At 43.9% G+C, this 27,500-nt stretch overlaps 1 protein-coding gene across 1 annotated transcript in view; it reads left to right on the top strand.

Moving 5' to 3' along the window:
* Positions 1–2,255: 2,255 nt before the first annotated feature.
* LOC307076253 (spondin-1-like) overlaps positions 2,256–27,500 on the top strand; it is a gene marked incomplete at both ends in the record, with an annotated part of 48,255 nt that continues 23,010 nt past the window's right edge. The window contains 6 exons of the mRNA XM_079737186.1: positions 2,256–2,490; positions 3,264–3,370; positions 8,451–8,584; positions 12,507–12,580; positions 13,425–13,547; positions 16,016–16,164. Coding sequence (XP_079593312.1) covers positions 2,256–2,490; positions 3,264–3,370; positions 8,451–8,584; positions 12,507–12,580; positions 13,425–13,547; positions 16,016–16,164 — 822 coding nt within the window. The remainder of the gene's footprint in view (positions 2,491–3,263; positions 3,371–8,450; positions 8,585–12,506; positions 12,581–13,424; positions 13,548–16,015; positions 16,165–27,500) is intronic.

Here is a 27,500-nt window from a genome sequence, read left to right as displayed (position 1 = left end):
CCTCAGCTCATGCTGTCTAAGGAGTAAACAACCACTAAATCGTGATGCAGGGTCAGCACCTTCTCCCATTAGCTCTGATTGGCCGAGGGACTTTACATTGGCAGAGAACATTACTTCCTAATTTGATTCAATCAAAAGCACCGTGTCCAATACTCCAGCGCTGGCGAGTCTCCAGCAGTCGCAGTTTAAGTATTTGATCAGCATTTGATTAAAAGCAAACCACACTTTGTTTCTGATGGTCCAAGCACGAAGGCTGGACCGCTCATCGCAGACCTGGCACTAGCATAGAGCCCCACCGGACAGAGGAAGCATGACAATGAATGCTGCCATGACACCTTCTGCTGCAGCACATTAGGCTTTCCCAGGTTGTGTTCACTCCCCCGCCCCCCAGCTGGTGAGCAAGCCATTCGCTACATGGCGGCTCACTCAGAGGAAGACTGTTGGAGAAGGGTGTGGGAGAGAGGAGCAGGAGCCCCACGTGGTATAGAATGTAGCATATGCCTTCAGGCTGGGGAAGAGAAGCAAAACCAAGTTAGAATTGCAGCAAATCTTTATATATTTTTATTCAATTAGACCTTAATACCTCCCTGCCACCCCAGACCTCATCTCTTTGACTTCAGGTTGTGCGGGATCGTCTGGTGGTTTTGACAGCAGGACAGTGAAAGGGTATGCAGAGGGTGTTCCAAGCCCTTTCTCTGTTACGCTAGATTCGTTTTCATCCTGCTGCTATGTTATTATCTACGACCAAAATGAAGTTATTTTGCATCACAAAGCGAGAAGCGCCTTAGCGCGGTGATGTATGTAGGTACATAGGGCCTATATAACAATATATTCTTTGTGAATAGGAGTCTATTATCTGAGTATATTTAGCAGTATCTGATGGTGCTATTAATGTAACAAATGCAGATCTCAAGATGCAGAACAGACTAAACATTTGCACGCTGTGCACGTAATCTATAGTGATCCACGTGAGAATGAGCCAATGTCTTTTCTCTTACTCCTCCAGATCCCAGGAGGCCAGGGCCAGACAATTGATGCAATATAGGAAAAAACAAGATCTACAAATTACAAAAAGCAGTATCAAAGGTGACACGTAACATTCTTTCCATTACAAGGTTTTAATTTGGTGAAAGATAGACATGCTTGTCATAACAATAGGCCTATAGCCTACGTGCAGGGCTGAATGCAGATTACAAAATAGGTTATATTAAGAAAATTCCTTTGAAAGAAAATACATTGAAGTGAAAATGCTTGCGTTTGTCATCACTAGCCTATACTTCAAAGCTGCCTTTTCACTAAGCATTAGAGTTGTCACAGCGTTATTCAGCATTTTCAAAAACAAAAGCATGGCACTGGATACTACGTAGGTCCTGGTCCTGACCTTACATCGCCAGTCCGACTGTCTTCCCAACTTCGCGCTAAAACGCAACAAACTGATTAGTGAAAGCAAGAATAACATAAGGAGTTGGTGTTGTGAGTGCCGCCTAGCATCCATTACTAATGACTTTTTCTACATGTGCGTCAGTGAAGGGTCATCGGGGGTCGGGGGGGGGGCACTAGGGATGGAGGCTCACCAAGCGGTTCCTGACAGGACACTGAGGAGCTCATGTCCAGTAATATCTTATTAGGAAGGGCTTATTTTTGCTTCACATTCACATTCAACTAATAGGTTGCAAGTTTGTGTGTTTGCGTGTGTAGTGTTTGTGCGTGTGTGTGTGTTTCTACCTGTGTGTGTGCGTTTGTATGTGTGTGTGTGTATGTGTGGTTTGTGCGGACGTGTGTGGGTGCATGTGTGTGCGTGTGTATGTGCGTTAATGAGTGCCTGCCTGCGTCTGTCTGTGTGCGTGTACTACGGACGTGTGTGTGCGTCTGCGTGTGTGTGCGCGCGTCTGTGTGTGCATGTGAGTGTGTGCGCCTTCGAGACAGCCGCGCGACTCGCCTTCCTCGCTCGGCGATTTTCTCGGACTGCGCGTTCTGCCGCTGCTGCTGCTGCTCACTCAATCCGAGCTTGCGTCTCTCAGCAGCGCGCAGCTCTACGGGAGTGAGCGAGCGAGCAGAGCGAACACCACTTTCTTCTTCACTCTCGTCAGAATGGATCTACCCGTATAGCAGAAGTGATCTTTCAGATATCCCAGCGAGTTTGGCAAGTTTGGGCTCTATGTGGAGTTCGGGCTCAGGTTGAGACAACCATTTAGTTTCCTCTCACTTGATATTACATTCAGTATTCATCGTATTTGCGTAAATAGCCCGTTCCCATGATGACGGGGACCGGGTTTGTTTTACGCACCTTGATCTTGCTGTGCTCGGTCTCTACGGGGACGTGCAATACGTTCGCGTTCACGGAGGAACCGTCTGAACGAGCCGGCAAGGGAGACGGGTATTGCAGTCGGATATTACGGGCTCAGGGACCGCGGAAAGAGGGCTTCAACGAGTTTCGCCTCCGAGTCGAGGGGGATCCGGAGAGCTACCACCCGGGGAGCACTTACAGAGGTCTGCTTGAGGCTCCAACTACAGACGCACACGTTGGATGAGCGAGTCATAACTTAGCGTTGTTCAATGATTCTACTTGCTCTATATCTCGGCGTATTTGAAAACTTCCAAAAAGTTCTAACCAAGCGTGTTTTCTTTTCCTTTCTTTTTTCCCCCTCCAAATGACGCATGGTGATATTTCCTGCAAATATAGGCAACATTATTACTTTGTTTTTTGAAAATGCTTATAAATTCCCTAGATTGGATCGTGATGGTGTTTATTTTCCTATGGAAATGCAATGTTGTCCTCAGTGATTCTTAACATTTTAGGAACAGTCCTACAGACTACATCTATGTGCGACATGACTAGGTTACACCTTCTTATTAATTAATTTGTAGAAATGCATATATATATATATATATATATATATATATATATATAGACAGAAATACCTTTACATAGAGAGATATACAGACATAGCCCTTACTGAGATAAAGACAGACGGACGGACAGCCAGCCAGCCAACCAGCCAGCCAGCCAGACAGACAGCCAGACAGTCAGTCCCCGGGGGCAATTATAGGCTAAACAATTAAATGTATCCAATAAACGTCAACTTTTAATTGGCCCGTCTCTTTTAACAGATGTTGACTGAATTGCTAATTCTAGCATCGAGTCGCCGTGTACACGATGAATAGAACACAAGATCCTTTGTATCTATTATGCTTTAATGAGTTTTTTTAGTCATGCATTTCTGTGTTAGGTGATGCGCTTGCTGTGTTGCCTCTGTCCCCAGTAACTCTGGTCGCGTCCAGCTCAGCCTATTTCAGAGGCTTCATCCTCATCGCCCTGAGGGAGGGCAGGGAGGGGGGCCAAGATGACGACTATGCCGGACGTTTTCAGGTAATTAAAAAAAATTACCTGGAAAAAAGACATAATTACAAAATAATAATACATAAAGTAGGAAATGAAAACATAAAAAAATGCAGGTTTGTGATCAAAGAACATTAAAAATATATTTATTCTGGCATTGTGTAATAGTCTACATTTGGATATTAAAATAAATGCCATTTTCAAATTGCTTCTCTCGTAGTCACAAATAAATCTTGAGTATGGCAACCAGTCCTGCTTTTGGCAAGTGTGTGCACATCCTCTCATTCGTCCTCCTTCTCTCTCATCAAGCCAAGCCAACTCACTTTAAACACCTGGCTATTGATACGAAGGCCATATGTTGTTTCTGCACTCAAATACGCACACGCCAGCCTATTATGTTGTCTCACTCATTCTCTCTCTCTCCCGATCCTGTTCTCACTCCCCTGCGTAGATTACAGCAGGGCGGAAAAAAGCCAGAGAGAGAGAGAGAGAGAGAGAGAGAGAGAGAGAGAGAGAGAGAGAGAGAGAGAGAGAGAGAGAGAGAGAGAGAGAGAGAGAGAGAGACCATGTAGCTAACTTTCTTTGCACAATGCTCCCATACTAGTAATTTAGCAGGTTTTCAGCATTTATTTCTTCAGGAAGTGCTGTAATTTTCACCTCAGCTCCCAGAAAAGCCTTGTTTAGGAGACCCCTGAGTAGCTATAATATGTTGTCTTGTGTGAGTGAGAGAAATTGCAGGGCTATGAAACGGTCAAGGCTTTAAGGTCACTGCAGCTCTGCTGCGCTCCATTATAAAAGTCCAGGTATGTTGAATACAAGACAACTTCCCTGAAAACTTTATTCTGTGTGAGATCTGCTGATGAATTGAAAATGACAAAAGGCTGGATCATAGCGTCCAGACTATAAAGCCAGGCTATATTTAGTGGAAATGTTTGCTAGATGCTTCTAACTTCCAAGGGCTACAGCAGGAGGAACAAGAGCTAGGACTGACGGAAGATTAGAGGGAGATAAGACTTCGACTAGAAAGAACAGAGATAGAGCCTGATTTCATCGATCCATTCTGGAAGACTGGCCCTTACGGCCCTTATTTCCTGTCATATCACTCAGCGGAAAAGTACATTTTCCTTGTTGTAACAAGCTGCAAGTACATTGCAAGTACATTCAATGCCTTTCAACGTTGCCTCCACAATTCAGAATGTTAGAAGCCTGCAGTTGGAGCATGATTGCATATGAGGTGGGTGTGGTGGGACGATGAGGTGGTGGGGGTGGCACTTGGTGTGTTTTCCATCGGTTATCGGTCATTAGTGAGCGGTGGTGAACTGACCTAAGCAATTCTTGGGTAGAAGTTCAAGTGAACCTAGTTAGTCTAAACATTTTTTGTAAACCACTAGTTGGCACCAGTAAGGCAGAATTTGTGGTCACAACGTTTTATCAATTAGTACAATGATGATCAGTTTTAATCTATGATTGTCATGGACGCTTACTGATTCCTGACAAACCTCATTTGAATTCAGGGTATGATGTTAAAAGTCGACTCTCAACTGTGGCAGCAGAAGCTATACTTTCCTATTTTTCAGACTTCTGTGACCTTGTTTGTCTCAATAATTCCCTAACAAAGTTTTAATTCTTCCACACTGCATCTCAGTGCTGTACAAGGAGAGTCCGACCTGCCTTCTGGCTGCATTGATCATATACCGCTGTGCGTGTTCAGAAAGCGACGCATTTCATACGAGAGTTCCCATTAAAAAACAAACATATTCCTCACTCCTCATTACCCACAGTTATCAGCCAGAAGGTGCATCTGCAATCCGTTTATTGTGTTGTTCCTGTATCATTTGTCCTCGCAATTGATTTCATGCTGTTATTATTGAGTGGCAGCCTTGAGTGTATCTCTCTGACTGAGCATGCTCAATACCTGAGGTTGGAAGCGTGAGACACGACGATGAGAGATGCCATACACACTCTGCAGACAAGGACACTGACCGGAGACTCAAACGGTTTTGTGATATCAGCATTGAAGAAGTGTAGGCACCATACCATGTTGTGTGGAAAGGAAAGTATGTTGAAAACATTGTTTTCGTTTCCAGGATAAAAATACTCTGAAGATATATTCAAAGATAGGCCCCCCTCCCCCGCCCCCATTTACCATCGCCGTAAAATCTGCAAAATGTCTTGGCAATTCAGTTGATAGAGGATGAATAACTATTTTAAGGACAAACTCAAGCCCTCAAGCCATGCATGCATGCATGCACACACACACACACACACACACACACACACACACACACACACACACACACACATACACACTCCCGTCCTGTTATTTGAAAGAGTTCTGGGTGGGCTGAAAGAGAAAGGAAGGGGCAGCAGAGCCGTCAGGCTGTAGTTAACATACTGCTCATTTGGAATCTGTTGGTGTGTCCCATCTCAGTGGCCTCTGGACACATGCCCAGCCCTCCTATTGAGCTCTCCAGGGGCAGGTCAGTGGCCACTGTGTGTGCGCCTGTGTGTGTGTGTGTGTGTGTGTGTGTGTGTGTGTGTGTGTGTGTGTGTGTGCCTGCATTTGTGTGCTTGTTTTGTGCACGCATGCATGTGTGTGTATGTGGTTGTGCATGCCTGTGTGTGTGGTTTTGTGTGTCTGTGTGTGTGTGTGTGTGTGTGTGTGTGTGTGTGTGTGTGTGTTTTTGTGTGAGTGAGTGTGGTAGCAGACTGGAATTACCAGCAGTGTTTGACTGGGCACCACCGCCCAGCAGGGAAAGATGTCAGGACAAGCGACGGCAAGCCAGAGTTTATTCAAGTGTGTTTGTTTGTGTGTCTTTCTATCATTCCGTATGTGTGTGTGTATTTTAAGTGTGTGCGTGTGCTCTGTGGGAAATGAGCGTAGCCTTGACCAATCCAGCCTAGAAGTGTTGACGGGCAAACTGGTAAAAAGGCAAGAGGCTTGATTTTTTTTTTTTGATTTTTTGATCTTGTGTTCTATTATCTATCACAATTCCTGCTGGATTTGCTGTGCAGAATGTCTGATTATTTGGCAGGATGAACTGAATCTAAAACCTGCCGGTGTCCAACCCCTGTTTTGTGTCGGCTGTATGCCTGATTCATTCTCCATTCCCCGAGGCTAGACTGACATTAAGTGTTGTTGTTTTATTTGTTCTAGGTAGTTACACTCACTCACTTTCTCTCTTCCTCTATCTCAGTCACTCACCCACTCGTGCACACTAATTCACTCACTCACTCAGTCCTCTCTCTCTCTCTCTCTCTCTCTCTCTCTCTCTCTCTCTCTCTCTCTCTCTCATGCACACTCTCACTCACTCAATCCCTCAGTCACTCTTTTTCTCCCTCTCAGTCACTCACTCAGTTGTCCACTCTCTCTCACACATCCTCTCTCTCTCGCTCTCTCCCACTCTCTCTCGCCCTCTCTCTGGTGCCACTATCACTCACTCAGTCCCTCATTCTCTCTTCCTCTCTGTATCTCTCTCTCTCCCTCTCTCTCTCTCGCTTATGCAAAGTCTCCCTCGATCTCTCTCTCACTTGTGCACCCTCCCTAACCTTCCGCACATTAGGTGACTAAGTTGATTGTCTTAAAGTTAAATAGACCTAAGTCCCAGACGAAGGGAGAATGGGCGAGTTTCCATTCCAAAGGGGTGTCACTGGCTCCAACATGTGTTCTGGGCCAGTCAGGGGCAGACCGTGAATGCCTCGCGGAAACCATGGGAACACTGGCTGAGGGGTGGTTGGAGGGTGTGAGTTCTAATCCCTAGGGCTGAGGAAGAGAGTCGCACACTCACACCCACAACCCACACTCTCCTTCCTTATTTCTCCTTTTCTCTCTTGCTTGGCTTGCCTCCAGCTAATACCCATCCCTCCTACTTTTTATCACTTTTCACTTTGCACCTACACACATGCACACACACAAGCACACACACGTACGCACACAGACGGACACACACGCACGCATGCACGCATGAATGGCACACACACACACACACACACACACACACACACTCACACTCACACTCACACACAGACCATCCGGATTCAAGCAATATATATTTCTGAATGACAATGGAAAATCTCAGTTGACAGCTTTATAGAGTGAGAATGTTCCAACTTTTTATTGCCCTGATGTCACTTCCTGTCAAACAGAGCCATGGTCTCGGGACAGAGGATTGTAGTTTATGCTCTGAGTTCCCCTATGAGTGATTACCAGCCTGGATCGGCCCAGCCTTTGTTGCGGCTTAGTGGTGGTGCTTTGGCTGCCAGGAAATATGAACACGTTTGAGCGCTATTCGATTTGTTGATGAGGCCTATACGGTATATATAATCATCAATAAATGATCACAAAACCCTTCCCCAGGAATGATGCGATTTCACCACAGTGCGAGTGAAATGTATGTAGGACTGCGTCTGAATAAAGCAGGACATCTAGAACACCCTGGAATGCAAGGAGAACGAACCACACATGTTTCAACAATGGTCTGGATTGATTACTTTATGTAGGGGTCAGACCTTTAAACTGGCTTCGTTGTATTGTCTGGGAAGCTCGTGGTTTGTGTTTTGAATACAATGGGGCTGACAGATTTCCTCCAGGAATCACAAAAGGCGATGCACACCGAGCACACATGCACGCACGCATACACGCACGCACGCACACATGCACGAACGCACACACACATACACACACACACACACAATCACACACACACACACACACACAAATTGAATTGCTGGCCTGGAAAGGTAATCTATTGCAGCAGCCTTCAAATACTTAGAAAATAGAAACCAATAATGTTGTTATAATATGTCTCTGTCGCGTTGTTCAATTTGTTTGACAGATAATTACACCAGTAATTGTACTAATCAGTTTAAGTTAAACAATGAAGTTCATCTTCTTACAAGGGTTTTTTGGTGAAGTCACACCAATTGTTGACTTGCTCATCCTTCATTGTAATTGCAGAAACTTTCAATAACAACATCTCATGAAATTCGATTTCTAGATGATGCTTCGCCGTACGCTGAGTTCATACCAATCCTGTTGTAATACAAATGTGGTGTTTGTTAGTGGGCTAGTGTCTGCGTACCCATGTGTGTGTTTGTGTTGATGGCACAGATCATTGACGAGGAGGACACCCAGTTCATGACCAACTGCCCCCCTGCGGTGACGGAGAGCACCCCCCGTCGGCGGACTAGCATCCACGTGTTCTGGACAGCGCCCCCTAGTGGCTCCGGATGTGTTACTCTCAAGTATGTGTGCTACGAGCGCTTCTTGCTCCGCTTACGTTGGATTTGTTCTATTAAAAAATGTATGATTATATCAATCTTTTTTTTCTTTTTTCTTTTTAAATATGAGCACAATTGTGCACGTAGTGTGCTGTGGGCTATGCTTGACCTTTTTTCAGTTTTCAAATGAAAGCCAGTAGAGCAATAAAGATAAACATTAGCTGGATACTTCAGAAAACCTTAGAAATTCTCCTGTCAAACTGGGCTGCCAAATAGGTCTCAGAGCTGATATTTATTGTGGATTGTCTGCAAAGGTATGCTGACGTAAAATTGATATGTAGGCAGTTATGTTTGGATGGAACCAAAACGGGTCAATGACCCCATCTAGTTAGGAGGAAATTCATGACTGTCAATAACTTTATTTTGAGTCATATTGAGTCATATTGCTTAGAAAAATATTAAGGTACAGCCAGACAGTGGAAACGTAAAAAGTCTGCAAATGTCTCCCTATTGCAACCTCATTATTGTTTGCAGAGGAGGTCATACAAGCACCAAAACAAAGAAAATAACAGAATAAGCATATACCATCAGGCTTTACACTATCCATCTGAATAAAGAAGACAGTCTGTCTAGTCCTGTCTGTTAATCTGACTCTGTTGGCTATCCAGTGCCCTCGTTTAGGCCTATATAATTGAGGAGTAGCCATACTCTTTGAAGAGGAGGACTGAGTCTGGTGGTTTTGGTTCTGGTTTGGTTTGGTAACTTATCATGGGGTCAGGCCAGGATGCAAAGTTTGGGTTTTGAACTCCGAGGCCTTACTTGGAAGGGCTCACCACTGTACATTAATCTCCTTTAAATCTGTGCACTGATGCTTTGATTTTGTACTAATTAAAATTGTGGGGTGGTAATTTAAACTTCCTCAGCAGTGAATCCATTGATGCTTGCCTTACATATTGACCTATTTAATGTAGCCCGATTCATACCGCCTAGGGTGAGGAAAGGCTAGGATTGGAAAATACTAGGCAACCAACTAACTAATTAACTAATTAACTAATTAACCGACCGACAAACTATCAAACTAGCGAACCATCCACCCAACCGACCATCCAACTAAGTAGGTAACTAGATAACTAGGGAACAAACTCACAAACCATCCGAATGACCAATTAACTACCTCGCTACCATGGTATACTAACTGTTTATATCGCTAGTCACTCATTACTATGCTACTGGTTTGGCTGTATCTAAAAGGATACTAGGATAAAAACAAGCCTCAAGGTTAGGACTCCATACACACCATCCGTTGTTTACAGATAGACGGCAGGCTCTGGCTAAATGTGATGCGATCTTTAGCATTCCATTTGTAGCAGGGAAGCAATTGGTTTGTAATGTGATTCATCATAGCGGGTAATCCGGATGTGTTTCGGAAGCGATGAGTGAGTGAGACAGCGATGTGCGAGATGTGATGAATGTCAAAACTGCGCAGCCGCTTTTGTCTGGCACACCTACATGACTGCTGCTGGATTGCTATGCCCCACGCAAAAAAAACAACAAATTATTTGCGGTGGTGGATATGTTGTTTGATTATAGGGACATATCAAAAATACATTCTTCTCTTTGAAACCGTTGACCCTGAGAATGCTGGCAGCTATCTAGAGATTACAGAGATGTCAAATCACTAAATGTCTTCCCTTCGAATTGTCTGCATGCACAAACCCACATGCACACAACCACACAAATGCATGCACGCATACACCAACACACACGCATGCATGCACAAACACACACACACGCACGCACGCACGCATGCACGCACGCACGCACGCACGCACGCACGCACGCACGCACACACACACTCGTGCACACCAGAGCATTTGGCATGATTGAGACCGGTGGTGGGCAGCCAGCAAAGCGAGTCAGCCCTTAATAGCGTCTCATTGATAGAATTTAAATTGGATGTTAAATAAGCATTACTCTGCCTGATTGTCTGCGTTGTCCAGGAGATCAGGCTGCTGGTAAGACTCTTTGTGCGTGTGTGTGTGTGGGTTTGTATGTGTGTGTGTGTCTCTCTGTGAGTCTGCATGCGTCCGCATATTTGTGTCTGTGTGTGTGTGTGTGTGTGTGTGTGTGTGCGTGTGTGTGTGTGTGAATTGTATGTATATTTGTGTCTCTGTGTGTGTGCGTGCGTGTCTCTGCATGTGTGTGTGTGTGTGTGCCTTAGTGTGTGTGTGTGTGTGTGTGTGTTTGTGCGTGTCTGCATGTGTGTGTGTTCTTCTCGATCTGGGAGATATGTGCGATTAAATTAAAAGCACAGACAATTAAAGCGGTGGCATTGCTACCCCTGAACCTTTACCTTCCATGAGCCAGGGCCTGCCTGACCCTCTCTCCTTCTCTGTATCATTATGTTCATCCCCTTTGTTTAATTGAACAATCATCTCTTCTTCCATCTTTTATTTCCTTCTATTTTTTAACAACCGAAGACAGCGCCTTAACCTCCTTTCATGTCGTAGTTAAATCACCGACAGCTTTGTGGCTCTCCGTCCCTCCCATGCCATTTCAAATAATATTAGCACATGAATACGCTAAGATAAAGGGCTATGTTATGCTAGTAGAAGCGAGTTGTCACAAACCGTCACTATGGACACAAGCTATGAGCACCATTATCCCTGGAAAATACCGCCATCTAGTATTTGTACGATTATCTGACAAAGTATTTTGCAGCAAGCATGGAGTGCAGGGAGGGACACAGAGGGAAAAATTGCTCGCAGACAAATTCCCATTTCAAATGAGGTTTTCACATCCTATTATTTGAGTTATACCCCACCTGACGGGAAACCGCATCAGATAAAGTCGAGGTAAAATGAGTTTTGCCATTATGTCTTCTCCGGTAAAACTGGAAAAAACCCTCTCTCTGCTCTCAAGGTTTTCTACTGCCGCTCTCCTTTCCGTTACTCTAAATGACTGGTAATGGCTACATCTAGGCTCTACCCAGCATGTCTCAGTTCTACCGTTCAACCCATAATGGAATCCTTACACTCTAGCTGGACTGAGCCTGCATTAGTCTTCATCCCCAGAGGACTAACGCAGCACGCCTCTTCAATACCCGCTCACATTTTCAACTTTTGATGTTGAATCCTCAGAGCAACTTTTCTTACTTATCCGTACTATTTATTTTAATTTTATTTTCATCTTTATCTGGCTGCTTATTCGGCTGCTGCAATACCCGAGTTTCCTATCAGGGATTCATTGATAAAGTGTTATCTGCTTACATAGACATATTGCATTCGTCAAATACAAAGCTGTTTATTCCATTTTTGGTGAGACCCTAATTTCTTTGGTGAGTCCCTCTCCGACCACTGTTGCCCTGATCTGGGATCCTCGACATCCTCGACTTCATAGGCCGCTGACCTGCCATTCAGTCTTATTGGTCACACAGTGCAGCGCTGCTTACCTGTCCTCACCTTATCGTGTGCTGGTGGATTCATGTGTTTCCAAACTAAGCATAAACTTGTACATTTGTTGGTGGGGAAACTAGTTTTCTATCCTTTCTTTTATTTATCTTTTAATTGAATTGTGTGACTGCCTGGTTAAATGTGCATTGTTCTTTTAACAGTGATATCACCCTTAGAAAGAGTGTTATCTGGAAGCTGAGAACAGATGCTTATGATTTAATATTATCCACGGTTTACATCCTTATAAATATCAGAGGTCCCACTGCTCTGTACTCTTTTGTTCTTCCCTCCCACCTCTTCCTCCTAGCTACTTCTATACCAATTAAGACAATTCTCCTTCTCTGCCTAATCCTTTTCTCTCTGTTTTCAATAGTTTTAATTGCTGTTTCCCTACATGACCAATGATCTCTTCTTCTTTCAACCTCCGTTATCATTGGTCTTTTGGTGTGTGTGTGTGTGTGTGTGTGTGTGTGTGTGTGTGTGTGTGTGTGCAGGGCAAGCATTGTGCAGAAGAGGATCATCTACTTCCAGGATGAAGGCTCCCTCACCAAGCACATGTGTGAGAGAGGTATGCTGCTACTGCTACTGCTACTAGTAATGCTATTCCGATTATTAATGCTGCGGATACTGCTATTACTACTCCTACTATTAATGCTAAGGCTACTATTACTGCTGCTGCTGCTACGGCAACTGCTACTAATGCTGCTGTCACTATTACTGCTACCTCTACGGCTAACCCTACTGCTATTGCTACTAATGCCACTGCTACTATTACTGCGAAGGCTAGTAATACTGCTGCTGCTGCGGCTACTTTTGATGGTACTGCTCTTACTGCTATGGCTACTGCTACTGCTATAGCCCCGGCTACTGCTCGATCTACTGCTACGGCCACGGCTACTTCTACTGCTAATGCTACTACTTAAGCTACTGCTCCTGTAGCTCCATAGGCAAACGACAGCCTACGCTGCATACCCTGCTTGAGTCTGTTAACACCCCCCCCCCCCCCCCCCCCCCCGCTTCATCTTATACTTGTTCTTGGCTTGTTAAATCCAGGGTCTTTTATTCCTTGATTTCTGCGTGGTGACTGAGCATGACTCTTCAGGGCTCTTGCGTCTTGAGTGGCTCGTAAATAAGCGCAACACACTCGTTGTGGATGGCCAGTGTGCCATGTCTCCCAGAGCGTCCAATCAAACGGTTACGACCATTCTGCGCCGTACACCCTGCCCCCCCCCCCTCCCCCCCACACACCAGCCTCGTCCTCTCATTTAAGTTGATCCCCCTTCAATCCTTCATATAGAGCATATATACGCTCTAGGCTTGAACATTTTTCCCACTTAAGTATCACAATAATATAATCATCACCGTAACAAACATGTGATCATCATCCATTGTTACCTTGTTTGTGTCTACAGAGTCGCAGTATGGGGACTCCACTGAAAGGCCTCTGCTGGACTGCTGCGCCTGTGGAACGGCCAAGTATAGAGTCACTTACTATGGAAACTGGTCTGAGAAGATTCACCCCAAAGACTACCCTCGTAAGCCTCGACGTCCGAGCTCTGTTTTTAACTTCACCCCGACCGCAGCAGGCTTCTCCACTTGATTATAGCACCACAGGCCAAAGAAGTGTTCACATAAGGACATGCTCTTCCTCCAAATACATTTATAACCCCGTTTCTTCAATCCCGGGTGCCAGTATATCACTTTATATTGAAGACAAAAGATGGGATCCTGGGATATGTTAATGGGTCATGGAGAATGGTGTGTGCCACTCATGTGTCAATCCTGTGTGTGCGTCTGTATTTTTGTGTGTGTCTGTCTGTGTGTGGGTGTGCTTGTGTTTGCGTGCAGTCCTGTGTGTGTGTGTGTGTGTGTGTGTGTGTGTGTGTGTGTGTGTGTGTGTGTGTGTGTGTGTGTGTGTGTGTCTGTGCGTAGGTGTCTGTCTGTGTGTGTGTGGGTGCGTTCCTGTGTGTGTGTGTGTGTGTGTCTGATGTATACATGACCTTGGGGTTTTCTCTCAGGGTGCGAATAGAGTTGGGGATTACTTTGCCTCTCTTTGCTAAATCGAGCTCTGGAGGGTTGAGATCGATCTAGTGATTAAGCAGAGTAAGATAAACCCATGGATAGAGAAGTGTCCTGATTTAATAGCTTATCGAGGGAGAGAGAGAGGGAGAGAGTGAGAGAATGAGAGTGAGAGAGAGAGAGCGAGATAGAGGGAGAGAAAGAAAGAGAGATGGGGAGAGAAAGAGAGAGAATAGATAGAGTGAGAGAGCGAGAGCAAGCATTTGGTTTGTATTTCACTCACAATCTTAGACACACACCCAAACTCACACACACACACACACACACACACACACACACACACACACACACACACACACACACACACACACACACACACACAACATCTCTGTAGACCCCATAGACGTATACACATGCACACACACAGACACACACACCCACAAACACACATACATACACATACATATACACATAAACATACATATACACAGACAAAGACACATTCACATACACACTGATCCCCTATCGCCACTTAGAGTAGGATCCAGCATCCAATCCTAGGATTGGATTCGATGAAATATGATGGGAATGTTTAACGGTACAGGAAGGGACACGATAAGGAAAAGACTGGGGTTGCACATGTTCTTTATGTATCACTGTACGGTATTGGCCGATGCTAATCTGTCATTATTTCCCGTTAGCAATAAAGATTGCCGGTGGAAACAAATACCTAAACGAATTTTGCTCGGCAACATCAATTGAGAGACTCAAAGGCATGGGGGTAGGCAGGTAGCAGGTCTTGTAAAAAAAGAGTGATAATCGTTTCCTATGGAGCTGGCAATATCCAAGCGAGTCACATGTCACCCCTCTATTTTTATAACATGTCCTTCTATTGAGAGGGACAGGGTGGGCCGCAGCTGCACTGACACACATCGTAGGGGCAGGAGGTCACCACAAAGCAGGCCATTAGGACTCCATTTTAGAAAACCATAATAATAACCTTGGGTTTATTTCCTTATTTCACGGTACTGCCTTCAATAAGCTTCTTTTATTAAACCTGATTGAGAAGGGGGGCTGCCCCCTCTTGTTTTGTCTAAAGAGACTGAGGAAGGTTGTTGTTTCTTTTGGAGAAAGGCAAATCGTTTCGAGGGAGAAAATGGCATGGCTCGCAACGACATGCAGAGTTTGGGATGACAGGGGGACAGGATGACATAGAGAGATAGAGATAAGCAGATAGGGTGTGGTGAAAATACGAAAATGGGAATATGTGCGCACTAACAGTAAACAGAGTGAAATACCTTGAAGAGCATGGCCGTACAATTTGTACTTAACATTTTTGCAGGCTTTTTTCCCTTGTAACGTGTTATGTGCACCGGGGTATTTTCAATAAATATGCACTTATGCACACAATAAATAAAGCAGCAGCATGGTTTGAAAGGTATAATGCATTTGTGATTTTAGGTCCGGTCAGGAATGGGCTTTATGAATCATAACAGGACGATGATACTTGGGACAATAACAAAACCTCAAAGAGGGTGAGAGAGAGAATAATATGAACAATCTAATAAAGAAGAAACCTTGCTACCTCTTGGGATTTGGGGAGCGTTGGAAAGTGAGTTGCTCTAAAGGTAATTGTCCTGCTGGAGGTGGAAACACAAGCTGATACTTCTAGGCTTGTGTACCTGCTGAGAGAGAAGTGCACCATGTGTAATACAATCAATAGGTGCACCACACAACCGGTGTAAGCCTGAGTTGAGTCGTTGCTTTAAGGGCCTGTGGCCTGTGGGATTTTTCCTGACTAAATAAGGTTGAATGTCGTATTATTTATTATTATTAGGTAGTTCCATCTGACCTTCGCTGTCGTCACTGTGGAGACCAGAACATCTCCCATCGACTTCATCTACTTCCTGTTACCGTGATTCTTTGGGTGTATTGGAAAGTCAAACAGATCATTGAAGCGTTTCTAATGTGTTCATCCACCCAGGTCGAGCAAACCACTGGTCTGCCATCATCGGGGCGTCCCATTCCAAGAACTACGTGCTGTGGGAGTACGGCGGCTACTCAAGTGACGGGGTGAAGCAGGTGGCAGAGCTGGGCTCCCCAGTGAAGATGGAGGAGGAGATACGACAGAAGGTAAGGACAAACCTACAACCAAAGGCACTTTAGAAGGCTGTTCGATGCACACGCGGTGTGCGGAGAACAAACACACAGATTGAGAAAATGGAAAATAAGCTGTACAAAAATAGTGTTGGCTCTTGGGACAGCTTGCTCTTTTTATCTGTGTTATGTCTGGCTCACCACATGGGCGAGGCATTTGAAATCTCTGTGCTCTGAATTTGAAAGTGCCTGTCATTTTTCCAGCAGGTCTCCAGTGGTTAAACGTAAGGGGGAATGCAAAGTGGTTTTGGTCACATCACTTTGGCCCGCTTACTTGTTGTTCAAGTAGGGTCCTCTGCTTTCTTTTTTCTTTTTGAAGTCTTTCTTAAATTCTCACCATTTTCCAGAACTCTCAGAGTAGGTAGTGCAGTAGGGTGGTGATGGTGGGGTGGTATCCAAGACGTTGTATATATGGCTATATTGGAAGCACTCGTTGCGTAATGACAAAGAATCACACCTGAGACCATGATAATAACACTAGACTAGACCCGATCAATATGGGCTCAAATGGCCCATTGTGTTGTCGCTGCATCGACGCATATCCACTGGATATCCTCTGTGCAGATTATGTGTCTGTCCGTGCGTTTGCATACAAAGTTGAGCAGACTAATCGCACTACCTGACCTAAGGGTCCCTAAATGGCCGAGCTGTACGTTCACTTACATGAGATCCAATTAATTTCCATTAGCCTCAAAAGTGCATTCATTCTCTTGATCGATCTGTTTGTCATCATTGTTTGAGTTGTAGACCAAATTAATCTTCATAAATGACGTCCCTGCATGGAATTTGCACTGTACAACACACGCAAACACAAGTCTATTGTTGTCTTTTGTGCCCTTGGAGGTAAGTGAGCTGGTGGGTGCAGCTGCCCATCTCCTTTGAGCAGTGGAGCACTCCTTTGGTAAATGCTGACACAAACAGAAAATTGATTCGCTTTTGTGTCAGGTGGGCCGTCAGGGGGAAGAACGAGCGATGAATGCTGAATTGATATTCATGACCAGCCTCCATTCCAGCCAAGAGGTGCACTGATCGCACTGGTTATACAAAGTTTCATTTGCCGAACCAAGCAAGCATGCCGGCCACAAGCAAGCTCTGACACACAAACGCACTCGCACACATGCACACACACACAAACACGGTCACACACACACACACATACACACATGCAAATAAACACAAATACACACACACACAGACTTGAGCACAACCGCACACATACACATATCTGCCTGCACAAACACATTTGAAAGCACCAACACCCACATGCACACACATTTCTGCACAAATACACAAGTACGCAACTGAATGTACAAACACAGTTGAATGCACGGACACACACATATACACACACACATACACATACACACACACACACACACACACACACACACACACATACACACAAACACACACACACACAAACACATAACCAATACAGAACATGATGGCTTCATTTCCAGAGACTGTCACCCTTACAGGGCAGGGACAAAGATGTGACTTGCCATCTGTCTTGTTTCGCCACTCGTCAGATGTCTTGTGTGGGAAACATGACACAATCTCTGCTCCTAACAAAAAAAACTTGGTATTGGCATTGAAAGATTCAGATAATAACTTCAGAATTCACAGGAATAGTTTTCAGTTTTGACTGACATGTTTTTGCCCTTTGTGATCAAGTTCCCCAGATCTGCTGTCTCTGGGGCATGTCCCAGAATTATCCATTTATTTTTCTGTAATAATGCTTCCTAAATTCAAAGTTATTGTAATACCATACAGGGCATATAATTGCTGTACAATGTTCCTCATGTATTGATTTCGTAAGGTTCGCCAAGGGCAGGTAGCTCCATTATTATACTTTCTTTCTAAACAAGAAAAAGAATATATATTTCGTAATTATGATCCATTGAGTTGGAGACTCTCACCCACACCAGTGATCACAGTCATCCCATCCAGAAAGAATACTCTGCCATGTGTTACACGCAAGGTACTATGATTACAGACTGATAGTTTCAGGGAAAAGCCTTGTGATGATCCGGATTCAAATCTACTCTGCGGATCATAAATTGTCTACAAAACTGTAAATTCTCTCCAGTGTTCTCAGGCTCCTTGTACCTTACATTCCCGGCATGCTATACTTATCGTTCATAAAAACATCAACATATCAATCAATTTTTATTCATCCGCAGGCTTTGAGAGTTCTGATTTGAGCAGAGACACTTGTAAACCCACAGCTCTGAGAGTGTATTGGTTCCGGAAAGAAAAACGCTAAACCAAAGTTTGTAATGAGTTTCCTAGGTGCATTATTTAAATCAATGTTCTGGTTCGATCCTCTCTGTTAACCATCCTCTCTGTGAACCAGTCTGTGCCTTTAGCCATTCTACATGCAACACTCTGACACCAGAATACCTCTCAGTGCCCCTGAGATCTCCCACTGCTATTATTCTCATTACTTTGGAATCACTCCACCAGCCCTCTCCAGTTCTCCCACTCTGTCTCAGAAAAGAGCCCATGCAGCTGGGTGGGAACCTGCCTCGCTCCACAAGAAGACAGCACGGAGCCAGAGAAAAATGTTGAGTTTAATGCTGTCAACCCGGACACTTTTCTGCTTCCTGTTCCAAACTTCTGGGGGAATACTTTTAGCAGTAGTCGGGGAGAAACTGTCACGTTAGCGTGTATCATGTAATCCTTTCCTCGACCCGGATTTCAGATTGCACACTTGTCCTCAAGGGAGAGAGGGACTTTGGGAGAATATTGCCTCAAACTCTTCACCTCACTGCCAGCGATGGTCCGCCCATCAATTTCCAACAGGGCTCAATAGTTCAACAGTCCCTCACATCTAAGTGCTTTGCGAATCTCAAACTATATCCATCCATATCCATCTAGCTACACTTCTTTGCTTTGTGAGTTTCTGCTGGTCCTGGGCCACCCTTGGCTTGCACTCCCTAACCCCAACATAGAACTGTTCTCAGTCAGGGTGCTCAGATAGGTTGCCTCCTATCAAACCAGAGGTCTCGTTGTGTCCCTATCCAGCCAATCCTTGGTCTCCAGATGTTGACAAGAGAGTTCTCACCTGTGCCCCTTCCGAGTATTGGGGGTCAGGATCGGGGTATTCACTTACCTCATTACTAGTGTCACAAATAAGACTTTAGATTAATATTTAAAGTCTGAATGCTGATTAGCCATCAGACTGAAAGCCTTATCCACTCGTTGAATGAAGGGTTTTTGATGTAGAATATCTCCGAAACGAGGCAGGAAACAAGGCCTAACTTCGCACCTAGCAGGCCTGGTTTCTGGCCCAGGCTCTGTGCTATCTCCACCCAGAAATATGCTATAACATTGGACTGCTTGATCAGAGATTACCACCATACTGGCTCAATGCTATCAACTCTTGAGAAGCACCCGTCCTCGCTGTGATAGATTTTTCTTTCGCTCTCAGCTACAGACGCGTCTGCAAAGGATGAATACATTCAGGAACCTCTTGGTACGGGTTTTATCTGACCTTTCCACCTCCCCAGCTGGTGCCGGGTTGGTCTCTGTGGGCTCCAGAGCTGGTTGGTCCGGCCAAAGCTAAAATGATAGGTACCCTGCCAGGCTAACCTGGTATTAAATGGGTCACTGGTTTGCTATAAATATCCATTAGAGCTATGATCTGACCAATTCTGTCTCTCAAACCTTTTTGTGGCATTTTTTATAATACACCACTTGAATGTTTTTCTGTTGATTTGTAACCAAGTTCAATTGCCATCGCAATTTCTAAGTGGATGATTTGTCGGCGGACACAGGGATGCAGGCTTTAGGTTCATCGCGGTTATTTTTGTCGGAGGTGATTTGTATACTCGGTCGACCCTTACCGACACTCAGTGTGTCCCTAATGAGAAGTTTAATGAGGCTCTCCATAGACCACAGACCTGAGTCCAATGCCTCAGATGGATTATGAAATATCCCATTTCCTCCAGACCAGTGTGGGGTGTTTCCATTACTGGGCGGGTGCATGAAGAAACACACCATTACGTTGAGCCCCACAGCTGGGCTGCAGATCACTGACTACATGCCACTGCTGATGACCACAAAGAACCTTGCAGAATAACAAAAAGGGAAAGAACACCAATTATCTTGCTTTCTTGGCCTCGATGAACTCTAGATCATTTATTATACATGCATTGATAGATGATTGCAGGGTATGGTGGTGGGGTTTTTGGAACACAGTGGCCCTTTAGTTTGGTAACATGCCGATATGTTTGTAACAATGAACAACAAGTGTTCATCCCACCTCAAAGAAATGTCAAGGGCACCCATAATAACACCCCTTTGTTCAATGAGTCTATTGCCGCCATTGAAGAGGTAATGGACAAAACATTTTTTAGAACCACACACAGCACTGTAAAGCAGGTCTGTTGCGAACGCAGTGCAGATGGTTGAGTTACTGAGAGCGGTTGATGAGGGGCTCATTACGTGGGGTTGTAGTTCAAATGAGGCGGTGGACTCATAGTGGGTTTTTGAGTGCTTGGCAGTTCAACCCTCTCATAGCTGTGTTAGCAAAGAGAGTGACACGGCTATGCACTCCCAGGTCCTCCGCCATTAAACACTAAACGAGGCCATGGTGAATATTTGTTCGCAGAAGAATGTGTTTCAATATTAATGGATGTGGAGAGGGTGTTGATTGAAGTGGGCTGTTTACGGAAAGAGACACGACACTCAAAATCAAAGAACATACATTTGTCTCCCTGATATTATTTTACCCATTACTTTGATCATGTTTAGGAAGGATTCATTTTAATTTCAAGAGACCAAGACACAATTGTTGATTGTTGAATCGGTGATCCTCTAACATGCCTGGTATGTATCTGATGCACACAGTTTCAAGATACGTCAGGAGCAGAGAAGCCAGATGTATACCAAAAGAGGTCCTCCTTTCTAGTGGGCTTCAATTGTTTGTTTGAGCATCATTTTCTTGCATTGAATTTGAATGTAAATGTCCATTTCCCCTGTCCAACTTTCTCTGCAGCCGCCTTAGACCCCTCTGTCATTCGGGACTGCTGGTGCTTACTGGATGCTGCGGTTGGTTTGACCACACTGGGCTAGCAGTTAAGTACAGAGGGGCCACCCAAAGGGCGTGGCTCTGACCCCAGTGCTGCAGTCGACCTCGCCAAACGATGGCAGTTCCCCGCCAAACCATAGATTAGCGGGTGTGTTCAGCAAACAGTCAGGCGAGTCTTCACCACAGGAGCGATGCCAGACACGTGTCACCTTCCCCTTGCCACCATTTGCTGAGGCCCCAGTAAAACATCCTCGTGCAGAATAGATAGTCTTCCACCAGTGCTGTTGTAAAACTGAAAGGATAATTGCTTGGAGAAAAGAAGATAATTGTTTAGTTTGTTTTGTGGGGACCTCCTGACGATTCTGGTTTGTGTGCCAGAGGGAAAGAGAGCGAGAGAGAGAGATATTTAGCGGATTTATTCCCAGCCCTGTCCTGTGCTCCGAGATTGTCTGTTATTATGAAGGGAATATATTGACAGTACTGCCAGAGGCCACAGATTTAGAGTTCTGCTGCTGTATTGTGTGTGTGTGTGTGTGTGGGCCTGTTTAGTCTGATGTTCTTTAAATATCACAGTATGCTTCTAATGACTTGTGTGCTTGGCGGTGGTGTTGGTGCATCGGTGATCCCCGGTATCGCATTTAAACTTTTCTAGAATCTCAGACAACTTGAGACCTAAAGACATAAAGTTAGAAATAGTTATGCATAGTTGTATAAATAGAACTCCGTAAAGTTGGCAGGCAATGGAGTGCCAGGCCAACTCTTTATAAACACTGTAGTTCGGGATATTCACTGAGCGACCACTGATTTTAAATGCCTACATTCTTACACACAGCATACATACCTATATTCATTACAGAATTGTGATAGCATAACACATTTCTGTGGATGTTGTTTATAATAAATACTGATCTGGAAACTTCCATTCCTTTCCATCTGTGGTGTGCTGTAATCATAATAAAGTATCTATATTTGCATTACGTCTTAGTTTTTGTTTTTAATCGCTTGCTGAAATTGTCCAGAAATAAGAAAAACACATGCTTTATTAAATTGCCCAGAAATGCATGCGGTAACTTTTTTGTACAATATTCATTTTTACTTCATATAAGTTGTCATCACAAAAGCTATACCCACTCAACATCAAACTCCTTAAATATTTCTTCAGCATGCTAAATTTGATCAAATATCAAAGTGGCCTAATCTGCTTACACATCAATTGAGTAAGGATGAATCAACAAAGAGTATTATGACACACCATCCTTGTAGATAGACATGGTAGCAGCACCACTACATTTGTTGATGATGTGATGTCAGCTGTAGCTCATGAATGGATGGGTCAAACGTACACCTTTAGGAAGGGGCTTTCCTTTTCTTCTCAGGATCGGATTCAAATGGAACTAGGAAGCACTGAACGACTATTATAGCACTTTCCAGAATTAGAATGCAGAGACGAGACGCACTTCCCCTCGTTTCTCTTCTCTTTTTTTACAGTCTTCATGAGATCAAGGTCCACTAAATATAATAACCTGCACCATAAAGCGTTGTAATGTTTTATGCATGAGGTGGGCTCACTGAATCTGTCCTCAGTAACGGCTCTACCTGCTATATTTTCCTTATGTAAATGAGCCCTCGGCTCTGAGTCCTCCTCCCATTCACTATAATCTCCATTTCATTTGACTGGTAGTGGACCAATCTGCCTTTTGCAGACTGACAGGCCATGGGCTTACCCCTTCATATGCATACCTATAAACTATTCACCTTTAAGTTTAATATTCTTTTCATAGGCTGATGAGATCTGCCTGAATATAACGAATAAGGGATAGGATAGTGTAGTGGTATTCGGGTGTTCAACTCACAAAAGGTGCTGGGTTTGAACCCCAATGTCCATATGCACCCGTAGGCACCCTTGAGCAAGAGGTCAATCCCTGCTCCTTGATGATGTGATCCTTGATCTCCTTGATGATGTGAACCTGAATTCAACGAGACATTGCATAAAGGTATCTGCTCAATGATTAAATTCATAATGTACAGCTGTTGACGTTGCACATTGTACTATAGTTGGTCGATTCGTGTTTCTTTGTGAGGTAGTTGAAACCTGCGATATCCAAGTAGTATTTTAGAGGTTTTGTGTGGTTTTCTTACTGCAATAGCTTTTTCAGATGTTGAATCGTTACGACTATGGTTTTCAGAAATGCTGTTTAACATCAAGTGCACTCTAATGCTAATTGTTTATTCATGAATATAATTTTATATATTTTTACATTTCCTGTCAGAGCAGATGGTACGTTGCTAATTAAGTTCCCCGCTGGTTCTTCAGTCGGCAGAAGCAGACTGAACAGAAGCAGACTGAACACTTATGTTTTAAAATGTAAAAAATGACATTATCCTTCTCCATTCCGTTTTCTTTGGCATAGATTATTTTTCGTTAATTTTTCCTTTTATTTTTGTTGGGGGGGTCAATCATGTCACTTCAGATTTCCTGATTGACGCACTTGATATGTCAATCCATTCAGCATATATATGTTTCATCCACTTTTGCTTCTGAACTTTACAAAAGGAGGGATCAATTTGAATGGACGATTGTTACGGAAAGCAGTACGCTCCCATGCCTACATTCGTGAGGGCCCCAGCCTAAGTTGGTGGAAGAGTGGTCACTTTACCTGCAGTTGTAGGTTTCCCAGCTCCTCCTCACACTGGCCTTCAGTGGCTTGTGCTCACAGCCTTAACGAACACTGACCTCCTTAAAGAACAAAGAACAGGGAAGTAACAGGGGGAGGGGAGATGAAGCTGAGCCGCCTGGAGAGAGAGAGGGAAAGAGAGGGTTAGATAGCTTCAACTGGGTCATCAAAGGCAGTTACCTCAATTCATCGCTAATAATACCCGCTACCCTGGGCCCAGGTCTACCAGAGATACGCCCATAGGATGACTGGGGCCTTCTTGATGAATGAGGGTGCCTGGGCATTGCAGGGGCCTGCTAGACTGTGTGTGTGTGCTACAAGGTTTTAGAGATTGCCACTGAGGACATTCGGGAGTCAGCAAATCAATTCACACCCCCCCCCCCATCTCTCACTATCTCTCATTATCTTCCCCTCTCTCTCTCTCTCTCTCTCTCTCTCTCTCTCTCTCTCTCTCTCTCTCTCTCTCTCTCTCTCTCTCTCTCTCTCTCTCTCTCTCTCTCTCTCTCTCTCTCTCTCTCTCTCACACACACTCCCTCCCTCTCTCCTAGAGAGATAGAGTGCCCTTACAGACTCATCTGCTGTAAGCATGGATGATTCTTTTGTCATACCCGGCCTCTCCTCTCGCCTGTGAGATGCGCATGTCCTGGTTGCTAAGAGATTTGCGGGACAGAAGAAGTGCATCATGTTATGCCAGCAGGTCTCTGAGCTGTGCAGCCCTGCTCAGGATAAATACCTGAAAGTTGTGTGTTAGCAATTCACTCTATGCACCAATCAGAGTTTGATTATGTCCCACTGGAATTATATAACTCTGGAATAAAGTTATGAAATAAATAAGGGTGTATGTTAACGGTTTGGACGTATATGCTGAGAAAGGCTGACCAGAGATTGCTGTGTGGTGCTATGATTAGAGCTTCCAGGTAAACATATCCGTGGACAAGCCGTGCAACGTGGGCTTTTGCCCTAAAGGCCTAAAACAACTCTAAATTTCTCATGACAGAGACTTTTCCGGGAGTACCCCATCGTATTTGGGATCGTTTACAGGATGCCAACATTAAGCACTTTAGTTTACAACTTGGACCGCTACCGGTACTATGAGAGTAATCGAAGGTTACTGTAAGCACTGCCCACTGCTGCCTAATTCCAGTTGACCCTTTTTCCCATATGCTTAATGAACTAAAAAATTATGCAAAATGAAGGGTATCATGCAACCCACACACATTTTTTCCACCACATTCTAATAGTAAAAAACAAATGGTTGTAGTGAAGATTGCTACTGGATGGTAATGATATGATTAGCATGAACAATTAGCATACTAGACCTATGCATCAAGCTGTTGCTGGCTGTTCACACATGGATGTGAAGGGAGGTTGCAAACTAGCCTCAGGCTACACAGAGACATAATGATTATTATTTAACCAGAACTGTATAAGACACACTACTAAATGCCATATTCATGAGCTGTCCAATGTGATTCAACATACCAAGCTGCTACAGGGTTTTCCATCTGGGCCTGTTGAATCATGGATAATGTAGTAGACACACTGTTGTTCATTTAATAATTTAAAAACAATGGTGTATATCATAAAAATTTTATATCATTTATCATACACAACCAGCACACTGCCCCATTTCAGCTGACATCTGGTAAGACATTTACACTTATCGCTCTGCAGTAATTATTAGCACATGTAGTTGCTAGAATATCTTAGCAGCAACACATGCCATTTTATTTATAATTATATTTATAGAGTATTGTGGTGCTTATTTTAGACATTCCATGTTTGCCCAAATAATTACGTCACGTGATTACATTGTTGCAGCACAGTTTTCTTCTACATGATGGATTCTTTATTATGCATACAGCAACTTGATTTTTAGGGAAATAAATTTTACGCCAAAAGTTGATAGGGGGACATTGGACTAACTGTTACAGTACTCGAACACATAACAACTGCAAATTAAAAAGGTGTAAAACAGCAACCATATTCATTAATGCAAAATATGGCGATTCCAAGATTTATAATTCTTGTTGCTCGGTTTCTTGTTAAAGCAGCACAAAGGCCGAACACACGCAGTCCTATTCAGTCAACTCAACAAGTAGCCGGAGCATTATTACAACTACTATTCATCTGGTAAATTGCACTCGTCTTATCCGCAATTATAACTTTTGCTTCAAACTAAATCATGGCAACCGGACAATTATCTTTTTTTCTTTTTGCAATTTGAACTGCAAATGATTTATCCCAGACAGAATACTTAACGAAGTCAACAACAGAATATCTAAACAGGCAATTCCTTTTGGCGGGAAATATCATTATCACCCAGGAAGTGATGTGTGGTTGGTAGATCGCAGATATCCAGAACAAGGCTGCTGCTATGGTGGCAGGTTCTGGCAGTTCTGCTTCAACAGCAACCAGCAGATGACAGGTGTACTGACAGCCTGCGAATCAAACAGGAATGATAACGAGTCACTCTCAACATAGCCCACGTTCAAAACTAATCCTGTAGCTTAACATGTGTTTGTAGAAACAAAAAACATGTTTAGTCAGAAGTGTCAGAGATGCGTTGTGTGTCAACCTACTCCACCAGACGAGGTGGATAGCTTTAACAAAAACTAGCAAACCAAACACAGTTCACTGTCATCCTCATGAGAGCATGCTGTTCTGGAATCCAACAACAGCTGCGGATTCAACACCGATTATTTTTCCAAACTGAGTTAATTGTTCATTCATCAGCACATTGTCGGCAGCACACTAACTCCAGCAGCCTCCTACTCATATCCATGCTAAATCATTTCAGAAGTCATTGGAGCAAGCAGACACTAGAAATCATATTAACACTATGACTATGTTGCTAACTATTGCCTATACGTAATGATGGCAGTTTAAATGTCATTTCTTCCTAACAGGGAATTAGAAATGCTAAATCAAGCGTAACAAAGTAAACTTCAATGCATTTGGGCTAGATAGAAATTATTCACACAGTCTGGTTTGTTTTCAGATGAAAACAAATGTGTCATTTGCACTTCAATATTGGCTGTTCCAGTTTAATCAAATTCATGGTTGGTGCTGGGATATTATTTAGCATCAAAAACGTCATGCATTATAAGGTAAATGAGTTAACATCATCTATACATAATGATACATACAGAGCAAAGTGTCTTGAGGAAGGGGTTCCAAAGTACGGACACCGTGACAGAGAAAGCGTGTCGCTGGAAGCTACTTTAGAGCGCGGCTTTGATTAGACGATCACAGAGCCCTTCAGGGGGCGTATGGGTGGGAAAGCTTTCTGATGAATTCTAGGGCCAAGCCATGCAATGCTAATAAGTGATTACACCAATTAAAAAATCGCTATGTTATTCTGACAGCATCAGAAATCTTGATTTGTCATTTGTGAATGTTTGCGTACTTTGCCAAAGTCCAATGAATGGCGGCAAATGAAATACACTGCACAGTGGCTAGACAGAGGCTAAAGGCTACACTGGCCCCGGTGAGCTGGCTGTTGCCGTGCTTGCTTGACATTGCCGTCGGTATGTGTTTGTGTGTATGAACGGGTGAATGTTAGGCAATAATTGTAAAGTGCTTCGAGTGGTTAGATCAAA

Source organism: Pollachius pollachius, assembly GCF_949987615.1.
Source record: "Pollachius pollachius genome assembly, chromosome: 5".
Taxonomy (NCBI): domain Eukaryota; kingdom Metazoa; phylum Chordata; class Actinopteri; order Gadiformes; family Gadidae; genus Pollachius; species Pollachius pollachius.
This window is presented reverse-complemented; position numbering and strand designations above follow the sequence as displayed.